Source organism: Eptatretus burgeri, chromosome 10 (assembly GCF_056783735.1).
Source record: "Eptatretus burgeri isolate ZD-2024b chromosome 10, Ebu_testis_v1, whole genome shotgun sequence".
Classification (NCBI taxonomy): Eukaryota; Metazoa; Chordata; class Myxini; order Myxiniformes; family Myxinidae; genus Eptatretus; species Eptatretus burgeri.
In genome coordinates, this window is record NC_140970.1 from 10177509 (window position 1) to 10194028 (window position 16520).

Sequence of the window (16520 nt, forward strand, 5' to 3'; positions counted from 1 at the left end):
TGTTTGTGTCCTCCTGATGTGCAAGTATCTGCAGGGTGGAGATGGAACGATGATGTGCAAGCTTGTCGTGATGTATTTTGTAACAACCCCAAAAATGGAAAAGTTTGTTTTTTTTCTTCTTAAGTGCAATAAATATTTTTGATGAATAATTCCAATCCAGAAAGGTAATCCTTTCAACACGCTGTTCAAATTCCAAAACGATTGTCCTGACATCTGGGTAGTCAATGGGGACAATGAGAAACCACCCAGCAAGATCTTTACCTGATGCTCTGAGAGTGGGGCTGTGCCACTAATGCAGTGCCCTCCGTAGGTCAGGAATCTGGAACTTGTCCATGGTCCTGGCGATAGCTCACCTACTCTTCATAAAGGACACTGTGTGATCTTTAATTCCGCCAATTAATGCAGGCAGATGGGACTCCCAGATTATCATCCATGCAAGGGATGGTACACACACATCGATGAATCGTCCTGCCTGTGAAAAAACAGGATGAGAGTTTATAGCTGTGTCGGGATTCAAACCCAGGCTAGACAACTTAGAGGTGAGTGTGTGTACCTGTAGGCATAGAGAGATAGGGCCAAAAACGATATAGTACCGTATAGCATGGTATTTCAAAAATGTATTGGGACCGATATGTTCTCGTCAATCAGGCATTACGTGGCGGAGGTATGCGCTCTACCGAGTGCCCTCCTAGTTTCTAAGTAAAACAAGGCTGTTGAAAATCATGACGTTAGCCACAATGGTGCCGATGTTTGCTTGATTTTACTCTTGGTTATGGAAAAGTAAATCATCATGCCTGATAGAACTGTGTTCGCATTTCATAAATGAAGCGTTTAAATGACTGATGAATTAAACGTTCAAATGTTTTCTGAAAGTAATTTTTTTTTGTTCTATCTTTTAATCTACTGCTGTAGAGATAAATGACTCATCGGGTAGCTTGTACATATATTACATGCAGGACAAGGAGATAAGGCTATCATGAGTCATACATGTAAAGTCTAGGACGAGGTGGACTGTCACCATTTATAAATTTGAGATTTGACTGGGGGTGGCGATGAGGGGGTGCACTGGTAGGTTTAGGTTGTTAAAATAAATATTCAGTGGCCCGAGGCTTAGTCGTGGGGGTAGCACCCCAATTCTCTCTATGTAAATGTGTGTCATAGAGTGCTGTCTGGTGGGAGTGGGTATGACAAGTCATCCCATCTGTAATTCCGAGGAAATTAACCCGTCGGTAAGGACGGTTTCTTCGCTAGTTAACAAAATTAAGTTAATCTCTCGAAGCGATGAAATTGATTCAATAAATGATGATTGTACTCAGACCTATACTCAAACTCAAATGTGCACAGGAAAGATTCAACATGAGGTTTCAAACATTAACTCACCAATTTTTTTTTTTTTTAATATCACAGATCTATAAAATTTATCATATATCCTCACCTGGTCCTTCTCTGCCCCCCCCTGGCTCCTCTTGCAAAGTTATTATCAAAGTGAACATCTCTCCCTCAACCTCAGCTGCGAGGAAAACAACCTCAACGCCGCAGAATATGACTTCACACAGAGAGAGTGCAGTCTACCCCCTCAGGCATGGATTGGGCAACCATCTCCACAGCACGTGATGGTGATTCCATCTGACAATACCTTCACACAAAACTACTTTCTCTCATAAATGAGTTTATTCCATGACATCTGCAGCTATCCTATCTCAACCAACGTTTCTACTCTGGTGCATTGAATTGCGTGGTGTAGCATGAGAAGGACAACTTTCTCAGCACGAAAGGCTAACTTGACTGAGGGCAGCTTGGGGTCACTGGCTCTCATCAAGTGTGTGTCCATCCTTCACCAAGCCAGAAAACCTCATGTTGCTAATTAATCTCATGGATGAACTCTCCAATCAACCTCCTTCCTCAAAATCATGGTAGTGCCTTGTCATGCCTGTCTCTGGTGTATCGTTCCCTTTCGTCCTCTCCCTCATTTCATACAGCATCACTGTAGACGGTTCGCGATAAGGCAAATGTCTCAACAATATGCTTGCCTCCAAATATTGTGTTCCCACTTCTAAAATCATCCTACTTTGTCCCCATCTTACCACTCATACCCGCAATGTGCTATACTCATCTTTGATGGTTCAGAAAGTTTTGTTCAGCCTCAACCCTCCTTAGTTGACAGGACCAGATGGAATCGTTCCTGTATTCTCAAATCCTGCTCTGCTAATCTTGTTTCTCCTCCAATGGCCACCTATCGTCTGCTTGGAAGTCAGAAAACTTCACTCCTGTCCACAACAAGAGTGCAAAGTAGACCCTCCCAACTATAGGCCAGTGATCTTGCTTCCAATTGCAAGCAAAGTCATGGAATCGTTCATTGCTTCCAATGATATATTTCCTGTTTTCAAACAGCCTCATCTCTGACCATCAATTTGGATTCTGTCCCGGTCACCCACCTCCGGACATGCTTCTGTCCTCTCAAAGCAATGGTTAGAGGCCCTTGATCTCAAAGAAGAGTTTTGGATCGTCTCCCTGGACATATCTCAGGCATTCAATGCAGTTTGGTAATCTAACTTGCTTTCCAAGCTCTGTGCCTGTGGCTTAGAATGCCGCCTTCATTCCAGGATTTCCGACTTCCTTCACTCCACCGGTCAATGAGTTGCCTTCAATGGAACCTTTTCCTCCCCCTCTCTCAGTGGAGGCTGAAGTTCCCCAAGGCAGTGCTTTGGGCCCAGTCTTGTTCCTCATCCATATAAATGACCTCACCGATGGTTTGGGAAACCCAATCTTCCTTTTTGCATGTGACTCCACATAGTGTAGAACAGTACCCCCATCCCTCTAGTAGGCAGGTAGCAGCTGCATCACTTTCTGCTGATCTGGAAATGATGAGAGGCTGGTCTGATAAATGGAACATGTCCTTCAATCCTGGAAGGTCATCGACTGGAAGAGTTTCAATCTCTTGAAAGTCTCAGCATCAACCTCATCCATGACATTTCCTGGGTTGACCATAGAGCATAGCTGGCCTCCAAAGCTACAGAGCAAAGCCACAGACTGGGCATTACCCATTGATCCAAGTCTATCCTTGGAAAATCAGAGCAACTCACAGTCTATAAGGCCTTTGTCCTTAGCTAAACCGATTACTGCTCTTTGCTCTCAGCTGGCACCACAGTATCACATCTGTCTCTTCTGGATTCTGTGGAATCTCCCATTATGAGGCCAAAGCAAAAAGTCTGTTGCTTTCGCATCACAGACAGGTTGGTGGTATGTCTGTTTTTACCACCTCTTCTCCAATATTGCTCTCTCTGCTCTCTCAGTCTTACAATCTTCCTGATCTACTCCAGGATGCATGCGTTCTTCCAGTAACCCCCTCCTGATAAACTTCCATAATCCAGGCCGACTCTACAACCTCGACTCTTATTCTTTTCTTCTCCTGTCTGTGGAACCACATTCCAGAGGCTGTTCTGTCTCGCTCTTCCATCAAGGGCTTCAAGCAAGCAGTGCACCGCCATCTCTTGTCATCCCCAAATCTGTCCCATGATCTTTATTACCCCCATTGACCATTAACCTTTACTAACCTAACCATCTTACTTGCTAGTTTCAGTGTTTCTTCCCCTCCCTTTCATCTTTTCCTTTTCATTAATTCCCTTGACATTTTCCCAATGTCCGTTCTACCTCGCTGTTCCATGAGTTTTGCTCCTTAAAAGAAAAGATTACTGGAAACTAGATATTTCATAGAACATCTTACCCCACACAGTTTTGAAAAACAAGGACACGGGAGGGGTCTGCGAGTGGCAAATTTGATTGGTCGTCATGAGGTAAAATGCCGTGATATTTTGTCCATCTACTGCCATACAGAGGGGGTTTTGAAAGTATCAAAAAGGCAAAAGTGGCAAAAATGTGTTCCACAGTGTTAAAGTATATAATTCAATTGAAACAAAACTAGCATCCGTTGAAGACAAAGTCTTCGATATCCCCCGCCATAGTAAATGAGGATTAACAAACTTATATTCCCGAAGCGTGTGCAATATCTATGTGAAGTTTCCCCTTGATCTGACCAGCCGTTCTGGAGAAGACGTTTGAAGGTTTTAGGGTAAATTCAATATGGCCACCAAACCATGTGACCTATCATTAGAAATTAACAAACTTCTGAAAGGATGTCTTGGGGAAAGTGTATGTGAAATTTTGCCTCAATCTGTCCAGCCGTTCTGGAGAAGAAGATTTTTTAAAATTTATTAATTTTCAATCTAAGATGGCTGATGAACCATGTGACCTATGACATCATAAATTTAAATTCTGCCTCCAACCCTCCAGTGGAATGTGTGTGTGAAGTTTCGTGTTAATCGGATGAGGTGTAATTTTCTATCCAAGATGGCCACCAAGCCATGTGACTTGTGATGTCATAATTTTTCTATGTATGCAGACATGATGGAACATGATAGTTGCAAATTTTCGCTTCGATAGGTTATGTGATTCCAGAGAAAACATTATTTAATACTTTTCTTGAATCCAACATGGCTGCCAAACCATGTGACCTATCAATTAGAAAATATCAAAAGGCACCAGTTCACCACTTGCTTGATATGTGTACCAAATTTCGTAAATATATCTTGAGGGGATTTGTAGTTAAGCTCCGGAAACGAAATATGACGGACGGACAGAACCCATTTCTATATCTCCCGCCACCTTCGTTGGTTGGCAGGGGATAATAACGATTTAGAGGTTGTAGAAAAAACTTCTTTTTTTCTGGAAGTTTACCGCCTTTGATGCAGCGTCTTTCACACCACCTTATCTAACACGTTACATGAGTTATTTGTGCCTGTTGATTGTGTTCTTAATGACGTCCCTAAATACACTAGGTTTCCCGTTTTGAATGATTTTCGATTCTGTTTGACTGCCAGAGATGCAGACAGAGTTAAAAAAAAAAACAATTATCTCACTCCTCTCTGCGCATATGCGATCAGGACGAAGTCAGAGCCAAAGTACTGCCAAACCACAGGTTAGTTTTCCAAATCGTGTTCCGATTCATGTTTAAAATATGACATTCAATTGAAAGTAAGTTGTTTATTGATCGTAAACTGACGTTTGTTGACAGACAGACAGACAGACAGACAGACTTAGTGAACCAATTTCTTAAACCCTCTTTTTTCTTTGCATGCACAGGGTAATAAAATGTGACCAAAAAAAAATCCTAGTGCCATGTTTTTGTAAAATACAGCATTTTCCAGTTTACCGGCAATAACTGGAATTTAGCCAGGGTAGCAGCGATAACTCGCCTATGTTTTATCAAAGGACACTGAGATCTTAAACACCAACTAGGTAATATAGGAAGATGGGTCATCGGATGAACGTCCATCCGAGTCATCACCCAATTTAATAATGCAACACCCTACGAAGCATCAATCTGACAATTTATAGGCAGGTTGAGAATCAAACCAAGACTGGACATCTCAAATATAAGTGGGCTTCCAGGCCAGCAACAACGGTTTCTGCTGCTGCATGTAAACAACATTGGAGAGAGCACCTTGACAATAGTGATAAGATTTGTGACTGAGAGGTTTGCAAAGGACATTGGCAGACGTTTCTCACATTTCAGCATAAAGCACAATAGAAGTAATGCAATCTATCAATGTTCATGGTGGACAACCTTTGGAGAAGAGTAATTCACTTCTTCCGCTTCAAGAAAGTATTGCCCCCCCCCCCCCCAGCTTCCTACACTTGGTGAAGTTAGAGAAGGATGGTTATGGGGTTTCAAAGGAAAACGTTAAACTGCAGAAGAACGGTCTCCTGCACAAATGGTTCCTGATTGAAGAAGTCCTCACCGTTATCCAACAATCCTAAAGCCACCACGCCGATAATTATCTGGCCAAGGCGATGAAGAAGCAAAGTCGCATGATGGAGATCCAAGACTCCAGCACACTTCCAATTCCTGCAAGCACAACTGCAATGCTCTTCACTGATCTAAACAATATACGCTACACCAATGCAGAACATACTGCTGGAAACTATCCAGGTTGTGAAGATCAGTGGTGGGTGCCCAGTCTCTTTAATCTATGACAACTGCCCACTGAACCAGCCTGTGTATGTGAAGCTTGGCAGCCTCGGCAATGTTTCATTGGATGCCTATGGTATCAATGTGTTTCTGGTCTTCGACTATGTGTGCATCCTGAAGAACTTGTGAAATAATGGGATAATGCAGAAACTCCATTGACTCTTTCACTCAGAACAATGCAAAATACCTGGCATGCTGTAGTGACATACGGGCACTTTATGAGGAGGACAGGAAGACACCACTACGTCTCACAAAGCTCATGCGCACCTCAGTCTTCCCTAAACTTCTGCAACGACAAAGCATACCACTGGTCTGTCAAGGTTTTCATGAAAAGATGAGTGCGGCATCATGCCGCATGCGGCATGCGGCATAAAATGAATTTTTTTTCTCCCTGGAAACTGAACTGAGACAGTTTCAAATGTGCCAGGGCATGTATGAGGAGATTGGCACCTGTCAATGGAGTGTGAGCGGGGTGCATCAAAGTAATCTCATGAAGTTCACCGCTGATGCTTTCATCGTAATGTTGAAGTTCAACATTGTAGCTACCACTATGTTCTCGCTGATCACCACTTTAAGTCGGTTCTTCCTGCCGTCTTCTCGCAAGACACTGGAAAAGTTTTTGGGGCAAGCCAGGCAGCAATATGGAGGGAATTTGTACGTCAAAGCTAGAGATGTTTTTGTAACAGCCCCAAAGTGCAGCGATTACATTAACTGCTGAACTATTATTTTTTTTCCCCAGGGCATTACAGAGCCGAGCTGCCACAACTGCACAACAGCTGACATACGGGTGTTGGAGCACCTACAGGATGTAACATTCGATGATACGCAGCTCCTTCTCGACTCCAACGACACTTTTAAGCATAAAGTCGTTTTCATTGGTGGATTTCTGGCACACACTCATCAAAATGGACCAGCTGAAGACAAGGCAGAGGATAACAGTTTCCAGCAAATTCCCAAATGGAACTGGATAGAGGGGGGCTGAGTATCCCCACATTGGCCACTGCATTCTTCGACCACAGTGCAGTCCACTCCCTTGCAGCCCTTCCCATCCCCAAGAATAAATGCCGCTCATACGTCATAGAAGTTGTGTCATTTGTGGATGCTCCCCCTGGCTAGAGACTTGGAGGCGCGTTACACATTTGCCAATGTGCTACGCAAGTCCCATGCCAATGACACCAGTGATCGGGAACAACAACTTGTCTGTCTTGGATGCAAGGAGAAGCTTCAACATGAAAAACAATGACTTCAATTGACTCGAATTATTTTTCCAAATCCACCAATATAGCCCTGACTCTTTAAATTAGTTTTTATTACACTTTTTATTCCAAAGTTTTTCTTTATATGTTGGTTGCAAAACAAGCTTAAAAACCTTTTTGAAGGTAAGGTGGTACGGTACGGTTGGCAATCCAGAGTCTCTCCAGACACACTACTATGCTGAATCGATGCTCACAATACCAAAGATGAGTTATGGTGTGTTTGATGAAAATCTATAGCGCCATTTCAACTCGGACCAAAATAAGTACCGTAAAAACTAGAAGGGCGCTCAGTGGAGCGGATACCTCTGCCAAGCTGATTATTTTACATTTTGAAACCCACTGATAGGCTGGATCTGGATTTGGACCTGAAATAAAATCTAATTCGCTTGTTCTGGTAACCGAACCAACTCATCTACCAACTTTTGTCTGAATCAGTCCAAAACTTTTTGAGACATCGTGCTATATATCGTTTTAGCCCGATCACTCAATTGTGAAGAACCATTTGAAAAAAATTATCGGATCCGGATTCAGATCTTCACCAAAATCGAGTCTTCTTTCTTATTACATACCCAACCTGTCCACCAAGTTTTGGCCAAATCCATCCCAATTTTTGAGATATCCTGCTATATGTCATTTTAGCCAGGCCCAACTCACTCAATGGTGAAGAATCACTTTAAAAATCTCGGATCAAGATTCGGATCTTCACCAAAATCGAATCAATTCTTCTTTGTTATATATCCAACCTGTCCACCAAGTTTTGTCCAAATCCGTCCAAAACTTTTTTGAGATACTGTTTCATGCTATATGTCATTTTGGCCTGATCTCTCAATGAAGAAAAATCACTTCAAAAATTCTCAGATTCAAATCCAGATTCGGATTTTCACCAAAATCGAAATCTTTCATCCTTGTCACATACCCAAGCTCTCCACTAAATTTAATCCAAATCCATCCAACAACTTTTTGAGATATTTTGTTCACAAACAAACAAACAAGAAAAAGATGTCGTGCAGAGCACGATACTTGCAAAATCCATAAAATAAATTTGACCTCAACAATAATTGGTGGTTGAATTCAATGACCAAATATGCAACTCCTCTTCAAGTTTCAAGTCAATAAGATGAAAATTAACAATTTTTGAAACTTGGCCTATGTCGACCTTTTGACCTATGTTGACCTCAAAAATAATTGGTGGTTTAATTCAGTGACCTGATATGCAAATTGTCTTCAAATTTCAAGACAATGGGATGAAAAGTGAAGATTTTTGAAATCTCACATAAGTTGTTGACCTTTGGTCTATGTTGACCTTTTTGGACAATTTTGACCTCAAGAATAATTGGTGGTTGAATTCAGTGACGTGAAATATAAATCCTCTTCAAATTTCAAGTCAATCGGATGAAATTTGAGGATTTTAGAAATTTGATAAATTTGTTGACCTTTGGCATAGATTGACCTTTTGACCTTTTAACCTCAAACAATAGGCTTCTTGCTTATGCCAAACTCTACCATGTGGTGAAGTATCGTGAGGATTGCTTTAAAATTGTGACCTCTAGGTGATTGACAGACAGACAGAATATCAAAATCGACTAACCAATATACTTGAAAAATCTTCCATTTTGCAAGTAACAAACGGTTGAAAACAAAACCTCCATTCACCTTCGGTGGTAGAAGTAAAAATTCCCCAGGATCCAAGTTCTAACACCCGAGTACGAGCACCTATAGTCCTATCTTTAAGTCATCAATGACCTTGGCAAGCACTGCTATCACCAGCACCCTTGATTTTGTCTTTTTCATCCGTTACTTATCTCTAAATACTATCATGTTGGCACCAATCCCACAACATGTTAAGAGATATCTCACTTACCGCTACATGCAAGGACTGAACCCAAGCCCTGATAAATCATCACCCATCTCCTGGCAGTCGAGTATGCTTTAAATCATGCACAAATAACCTCAACCCTAATGCAGTAACATTGACTTGGCAGTGGGTCAACTCTTATACCTCTGTAAATCCCATTAAAAATTGAAGAACTGTTTTGGATGTTTTTGGAAAATGTGACATTTTGAGTCTATACTATTATCCACCGCTACATCTCCCAAAAGCAAGGAGAAGCTGATGTTTCAGATGCTAACCTGCTGTCGGAGCAAAACAGCTCTTTGCTTCACCTTAGAACTCAGACCTACCTTGCTCTTCGAGTTACAAAAACGTTTTCAAAAAGTACCGAAACACCTGAGAAGTTGATATAAAGGTAAAGTGACTGTCAACTATTATTTGATTATGCATATTATTTGGAAGTACTCAGCTGTGTAATCGACATGTGATAATAGTCGATGACTGGCATAGGAAACAACTGTCATCAGTATCAAGGTGGTGTTTTGGAATATCGGAGAATTCGGTGGCAAAATGGTGTTTTTTTACAGCTTAATGGAGTCACAACAAAGAGGAAGGGTTCAGGGATTAGTTTCCATCTTTTCCTGAACGATCCGGTGATTATAAAGGCCTGGACACACAATGTTAAATGGGAGAATTTCACTCCAACGGAGTACAGCAGAGTTTTTCTGCTCATTTTGAACCTGATTGTTGCGAGACAAATGCTGAAGATCTGGCAACAGAGGAGCAAACCGACTGAAACCACTTACCAACTGAAGATTATTCTGCTGGTAAGTTAGACCTCATAAATGAGGAGGAAAATAATGCGGTAAATGCAGAATCGCTGATCAGCCGTGAGAGGTCGCCGCCCGACCACCGTGCTTCAAACAGCTTACCACGAATGATGATACTGTGAGGTGGGTACATTGTCTCAATATATTCAGATTATTGGTGATCCTTCGAAAGAAACACCTTGCGTGTGCTCAAATTGATGTGCTTGGCTCTCAAGTTCAAAATCCTCGAGATTGTCTCGTGGTATCGTAACGTTTACACACATTGCGAGTTTGATACAGATCGATAGAAAACCACCAAAACCAGGTCAGTTGATGCACTTTCTCATCAACATTTGGGCCAAGGTGTCAGAGCATCAATTAATTATCTGCATTTACCAAAATTGAGGATATCTTTTGGAAAACTTTTGTGACAACATGATATAATACACCATAAGTTGAACAATCTTGCAAAACCCCCAAAACGGTTCACAAGCCCCTTAATCTCAACATGACATATGCAGATCATGTAAGAGTGTCTGCTTCACTGCTATGCCTTTGAATCAGTCATTCAGTCATCAGTCAATCAGTCATTTCATGAAGTTGACACACCTCTTTTACTCCACGGGCTTTGTGCATGCTCTGTATCAGTTGTGGACGACAAATACATCCTGACCATTTTTGGCTTCACTTGTGAACTATGATTGTATGTACTTGCTGGACTTTAATGAACAAAAAGTTGTGCTGTAACTAATTAGTAGTTTGCCAAACAAGGCCCAAAAAGCCATTTATATCTAAATAATACGCTTGTTTGTCCGTCCATCCATGTGTAACACTCCTTGTCACCTATTGGTTGGGCAGCTGGCCTGACTCCACCCAGAATTGTAACCTGACAAAAAAAATCATCCGGCTGTTGTTTCTTTGCGATGTGAAGCCAATAAAAATCTTTGGAACCGTCATATTCACAATCATCATGCCCTCCCTATAAGTTTTCCCTTCAGTGTACAACAACCAAAGGGACCGTTAAAAGTATCGTCAAATCTTGAAAGATTGGAACCTATAGGCATCATGGGCCTTGTGAAGGCCACAGTAATTTTAGGCCTCAACCTTTAGTGCTTCGGCTTCAGGCCTCTTGTGTCAGCAGATGGGCCAGGGCAATTGGAATCGGAGGTGTATATGCACATAGGCAGTGGGAATGTTTTTGTTTCAAACCCGGGTTATTTTTTAGATCCTCGTGGAGGATCTTTAAGCCTTACTCAAGTTGTTGTTCTTCATCTTCTTCTTGTGGACTTTTTGTTTCACAGCCTACAGTTTTCATTGAAACTTCCTGAAACTTGGCATATATGTGTAAAAACTCCCTGCGCAAACAGTAACCATCTCCAATTTTGAAAATTCCTCCTAGAAAAAAAAGTTATGACGTCAAAATATATCCGCTAATGGAAATCGCCAAAAAAATTATCTCCAAAACTAGGCAAGCTTTTTGAATTATGTTTGCGGGAATCGAACGGGGCATTAGCAGAGATGAATTACCGCACATATGATGCATCACTATGACGTCATATCAATTTTTATGACGTCATTCCTATTTTTTGACATTTTTTTGTTTCACAACCCAGAGTTTTCATCAGATCTTCGTGAAACTTGCCACGTATATGCAGAAAGCCCACGTGCAGGCAGTAACCATCTCCGATTTTGGAAATTCTTCCCAGAAAAAAAACTTGACGTCATAATATCGCCGCTAATGGAAATCGCCTATACCATTATCTCCGAAACTAGGCAAGCTGTTTGAATTTTGTTTGCGGGAATCAAGCCGGGCATTAGCACAGATAATTTATCGCAATCCTGATACATCACAATGACGTCATATTCGTTTTTATGACGTCATCATTAAGAGGACGAGGATCTTAGCTCATTTGAGCTTGTTTTATTATCGGAGAGATCGAGGCAGTGGTATGTTGCCTTATACACTGGCCAAATAACTATGCGGCAATCTCTCGGGCAAGGGCTTTTGCCGTGGAGGTTCTGCAGGTCCTTGCTATTATTTCTGACTATTTCTCTTGAACGACTCGGCAGGGACCATAAAACCCATGTCATCATAACTATAAAGATCTTTGTCTGAGGAGTTCTGGGAATCTCGTGACATTGTGAAGGAAAACATCCATAATTATTTACTTTTAACGATATGAATATGTGCATCGGGAAGAAGATAATTGGTTTCGGTTCGTTTATTGGAACATTTAGGCTGGTCGTTGTCACTTGACAGTTGCAATTCCATGGGGTTTCCACATATCTTGTGAGATTGTGAGTTTAAGAGGCGACCGTGATGGGCCACGACACAGCTGTGCAGTTGCTGTTTCGATCACTGTTTCAGTGAAGTTAGTGGCAGGATGATAGCGGGGTAGAAAGAGTTAAATATTCTGCTATTTTGATTAGGTAATGAAAAAATATGTAATGATTGATGTGGAATGCCAAGGGAGTAGGGGAGGACAGAGAGTTGCGATTGAGAGGTGGGGGAGAGGGGGGAGTGTGAGCAAGCAAAGATGGGACAGAGATGGGATGGGGAGGGTCAGGATTTTGACGGGGTGTTGACTTTTGGTGGGCCAGTGAGAGGTTGAGGAGTTGTGGGGTTGAGTTCTTGGGATTTTGGGTGGGGGTTTGATGACTTGGGGTTTAGTTGGGGAGGGTTGATGACTTTAGGTTCGAGGGTAGGGGAGTTAATGACTTTGGGGTTGTGAGGGGGGGGATTGAGGACTGAGTCACATTTCACATTGCGCGGATGGTCTGCAGGTCCCTGCTAGTACATTTAAATATCTCAGCCCTAATGTCTGAGGGAGATCTAAAGTTTTGTACTCCATTCAAATTAGTGCAGGATTATGATTGCATTTTCAGCTGTATTGATGATGAGACCTGTTTGGCTGTCTTGTCTTATTCATCTGTGTTCATCAGCTGTGCATGCTCTGGGCCGCAGACTGCCTTACGCTGTTCGCGTACAAATCTTCCTCGGACGCAATGCGAGGCCGGGACCCACGAAAGATGCTGATGCTGCGTGAAGTGTGTGTGCTGCAGCGAGTGCCTCCATTTGACGGTGTGAACCATGTTCTTTTGATGCTCTGTGCCTCACAACTCATGCTGTTGCTTGGATTTGATCGTTTGGACGCCATACTTGCTTGGGAAGCTCGTGTTCGGCACATACTCGGGGAGGGTGAGTGCAGCTTGAAACGCAGTTTGTTGTACTCTAAAGTGGAAATTTAATATTTTGTGGTTACCTGGATTATCATCAAGGTGAAGATGTAAATAATAATTTTTGCAAATGACTCTAATTATCTCCATCATTGAAGGTGGAAGGAGGTTATATTTCCACCCCTGTCTGGATGTTTGTCTGTGAGCAGGATATCTCAAAACGTTGTGTACGGATTCGGACGAAATTTGGTGGACAGTTTGGGTGTGTGACAAGGACGAACCGATTCGATTTTGGTGAAGATTCAAATCCGATAATTGTTTCAGTGATTCTTCACCAAAAAACATAACTGTTCAACCGGGTGGAGGTACGCGCTCTAGCGAGTGCCGTTCCGGTTTATGTCTGGTTTATAATTTTCGAGCAAAGTTTCCATTGTTGTTCAGATGATTTATTTCACCAGTTCTCCATATGAAGACGCTTTGTTTTTTTTCAACCAGAATCCACGCTGCTGTGTAGCTAGCCAAAGTCACCAGCTCAGATGATGAACGAAACTGTTTCAAATTCTACTGCTGTAGATGCTACATGGAAGTTTATTACATATTTGAATATGGAAACTGGATGATGGTCAGATAAATCATTGATAAATGCAGATAGTGCTATCACTCCAATGGAAGTCATTTGGTATTGAGTGACAATAAAAATACAGTATCAGTTTAACTTCGGCCAATTTATAAAGCTCTAAATAATATTGGGTGTATAGGAAACCAACCTGCTGGTGCTATCTGACTGATGCAGCAATGCAACTGTTTGCAAAATAAATAAATAAGTAAACAACACAACTTTTGAACAACACCAATTCGCCACATGTGGCGAGTCGTAAGCGTATTAGAAAACCCCGCTCTAGGCCATCCAGCCAGCAACTCACTGACACCTGAACATCATTTATCGGTGGTTTCACTTGAATTGCCAATTTCAAAACAGTTTTTTTGCGTTTAATCGAACGATTTTTTTTTTTTAATTTTGTGGAGAATTATTTACTTATTTCCCACTTCTTTTTTATTTTTTAACACCCACTGTCTGGCTCCATGCAGATCTTTTATTCCTGATCAGGTTTTACAGAAATCCGAAACGTTTCGCCACTTGATCACCCACTGTGTTGCGTGACTTATCCCACTTGGCCCGGTTCTCGGAGTTTCCACATCACCACTCCGTCCTCTTGGATTACAAGGAATTACAAGGAAATTTTGCACAGGAGGAAGCCAATCGGCCCATCATGCCTGCACCACGCCAATACCAGATTTAACAAATCGGTCAATTCCCCTTCCCTTCATGTGCAGCCTTTTGGCTGCTACTCTGGTACTCATTTCGCCAACCTCGGAAGGATGACAGGCTGAGTCAACCTCCTGGTGTTGATTCAGCGGGTAACGGGGCTTGAACTCAGGACCCTAGGATCACAAGCCACCACCCTAACCACTAAGCCAACATCAGGACGTGGTCCTGACTTTTGTACCAGTAGGGATTAAGATTCTCCATCGACATTTGATTAAATGTCTTGACCAAGCGAAACATCCTTCGGATGTTTTAACTTTCAAACCGAGCAGTTTAAAGTTTAGATTAATCCGCCATCGTTTTCAAAGCACCAGGTACTCTTTATCTCAGTGCCAGTGCAGTGGCATCACCACATTGTTCCTGTAACCCGATGATGTTCAGAATCTTCATCGATATTGAAAAACGTAGTCGTCAGCCTCTGTGCCCTTTAAACATGTGACTGAACTTATAAGCAAAATCAATGATGGAAGTAAAACCAAACGTTATGATCCACACATATCAATGAAACATTTTATTTACAACTTCTTACATTGAATTACAAAGTACTTTGATACACAATAAAATGTTGGTTGAAAGCGATCAACTCTATTGCTTTGATGTCAAAAAAGGTTTGGCGTATGTGTTAGAACGTCCACCCTGAGTCTTGTGAGGTTTGTGGTTTGAACCCTGACTGAGTCATACAAGAGACTTTAAAAATAGTTTGTGCTGCTTCCTTGCTTGATGCTCAGCATTTAAAATAATAGAGCAAAGACAAACAAGCATAGGTTTGGCATCCATGGGGAGGAGAAAATTCCTCCTTGATGGCTGCGCTGAGTATGAGGAGAAAAGTGATGTCATAAAGATGATGACACTGGTACCCAGAATGTTCTGGGAAGCGACGTCAAGCTCAGCGGCTGTGTTTTTTGTGAAAGTCAAGTCTGGCGTTGTCTCATGTATAATTTGTCCACATATGTGTGTGATTTGTGTCACAGCTCATCAACGAGCCTTCGTCCCCTGTATTTAAATTAAATAAAAAGGAGATAACTTGGACAATAAAATGGTGATAAGTAAGCACAGTATTATCGTGAAGCAACTTTAGCATGGCTGTCCCATCTCTTTGTCTTTGTGTGAATTAAAGATCCCATGGGGCATTTTTACAGAGTTCAGTCAGTATCATGTTCAAGTTATGCCTCACGTTCAATACTCAATTTGCACCAAGACCACTCAGTTTTGTATTAGCATGTCCACCACCAAGCCACGCTGGAAACATGAACGGTTATTCAAAAACAGCCTTCTTACTCCAGATTTATACTTTACTGGAATATACTTGCTGTGTGATCCTTGATTACTGTGTGTGCACATTTGATTACTGAATGTTGCCAGTTTCTTCTGCGCTGATTGCCCTCAGAGTTAGCGTGTCCCAATCTTGAGCACTTCACTCTCAACTCATAAGTTACCCTCAAGTTTTGCCTTCCTGAAATCTATTAGCCTTACTCTACTATCCTGAACTCTAATTCTCAATAGAATCCTTGCACACACTATGTATGTTATGGTCACTTGTCCGTAAATGCTCTCCAACCGCCACTTCTTACACAGGATTATTATCCTGTGCCCACAAAGAGAGAAGCGCGGTTAAGCAATCGGTCGCGTACATGCGTACATGCGTACATAGAACGTACGTGTCTGCATTTTGTTATTCTTTTTTTTCCCTGCAAACGCTTGTTGGATTGACATGACATTTTCACCATAGATTGAAACTTTGCTCCTGACTCATTTTTTGAGCAGCCATTTTGGACTCATGAGGGATAAATGTGATTTTTTTATGATGTCATAGGTGCATTTGTTATGACATCACAATTGCATATGTAGAACGCTACATCCGATCAGTATGAAATTTTTTGAGGGTCATCGAGGGATAAATTGGTTAACAGAAAAAAAACGAATGACGTCATGGGGGTTCGGCAGCCGTGTGTGTGTGTGTGTGTGTGTGTGTGTGTGTGTGTGTGTGTGTGTGTGTGTGTGTTTATATATATATATATATATATATATATATATATATATATATATAGATATATATATATATATTGTTACGTTTGAGGGGGGGTATGCATTC

The 16520-nt window shown here is 41.7% G+C and overlaps 1 protein-coding gene across 4 annotated transcripts in view; it reads left to right on the top strand.

Annotated features, from left to right (window-relative positions):
* LOC147017938 (protein Dok-7-like) overlaps window positions 1–16520 on the top strand; it is a 79821-nt gene that overhangs the window by 1637 nt on the left and 61664 nt on the right. For 3 of the 4 annotated variants that reach the window (XR_015062203.1, XM_085897040.1, XM_085897041.1), the window contains exon 3: window positions 12890–13123. The exons of the other annotated variant lie outside the window; for it this stretch is intronic. Coding sequence is in view for 2 of the 3 variants with exons in the window: in XM_085897040.1 (XP_085753166.1) it covers window positions 12890–13123 (234 nt within the window). In the remaining variant the exon portion in view is untranslated. The remainder of the gene's footprint in view (window positions 1–12889; window positions 13124–16520) is intronic. 4 annotated transcript variants of the gene reach the window in all.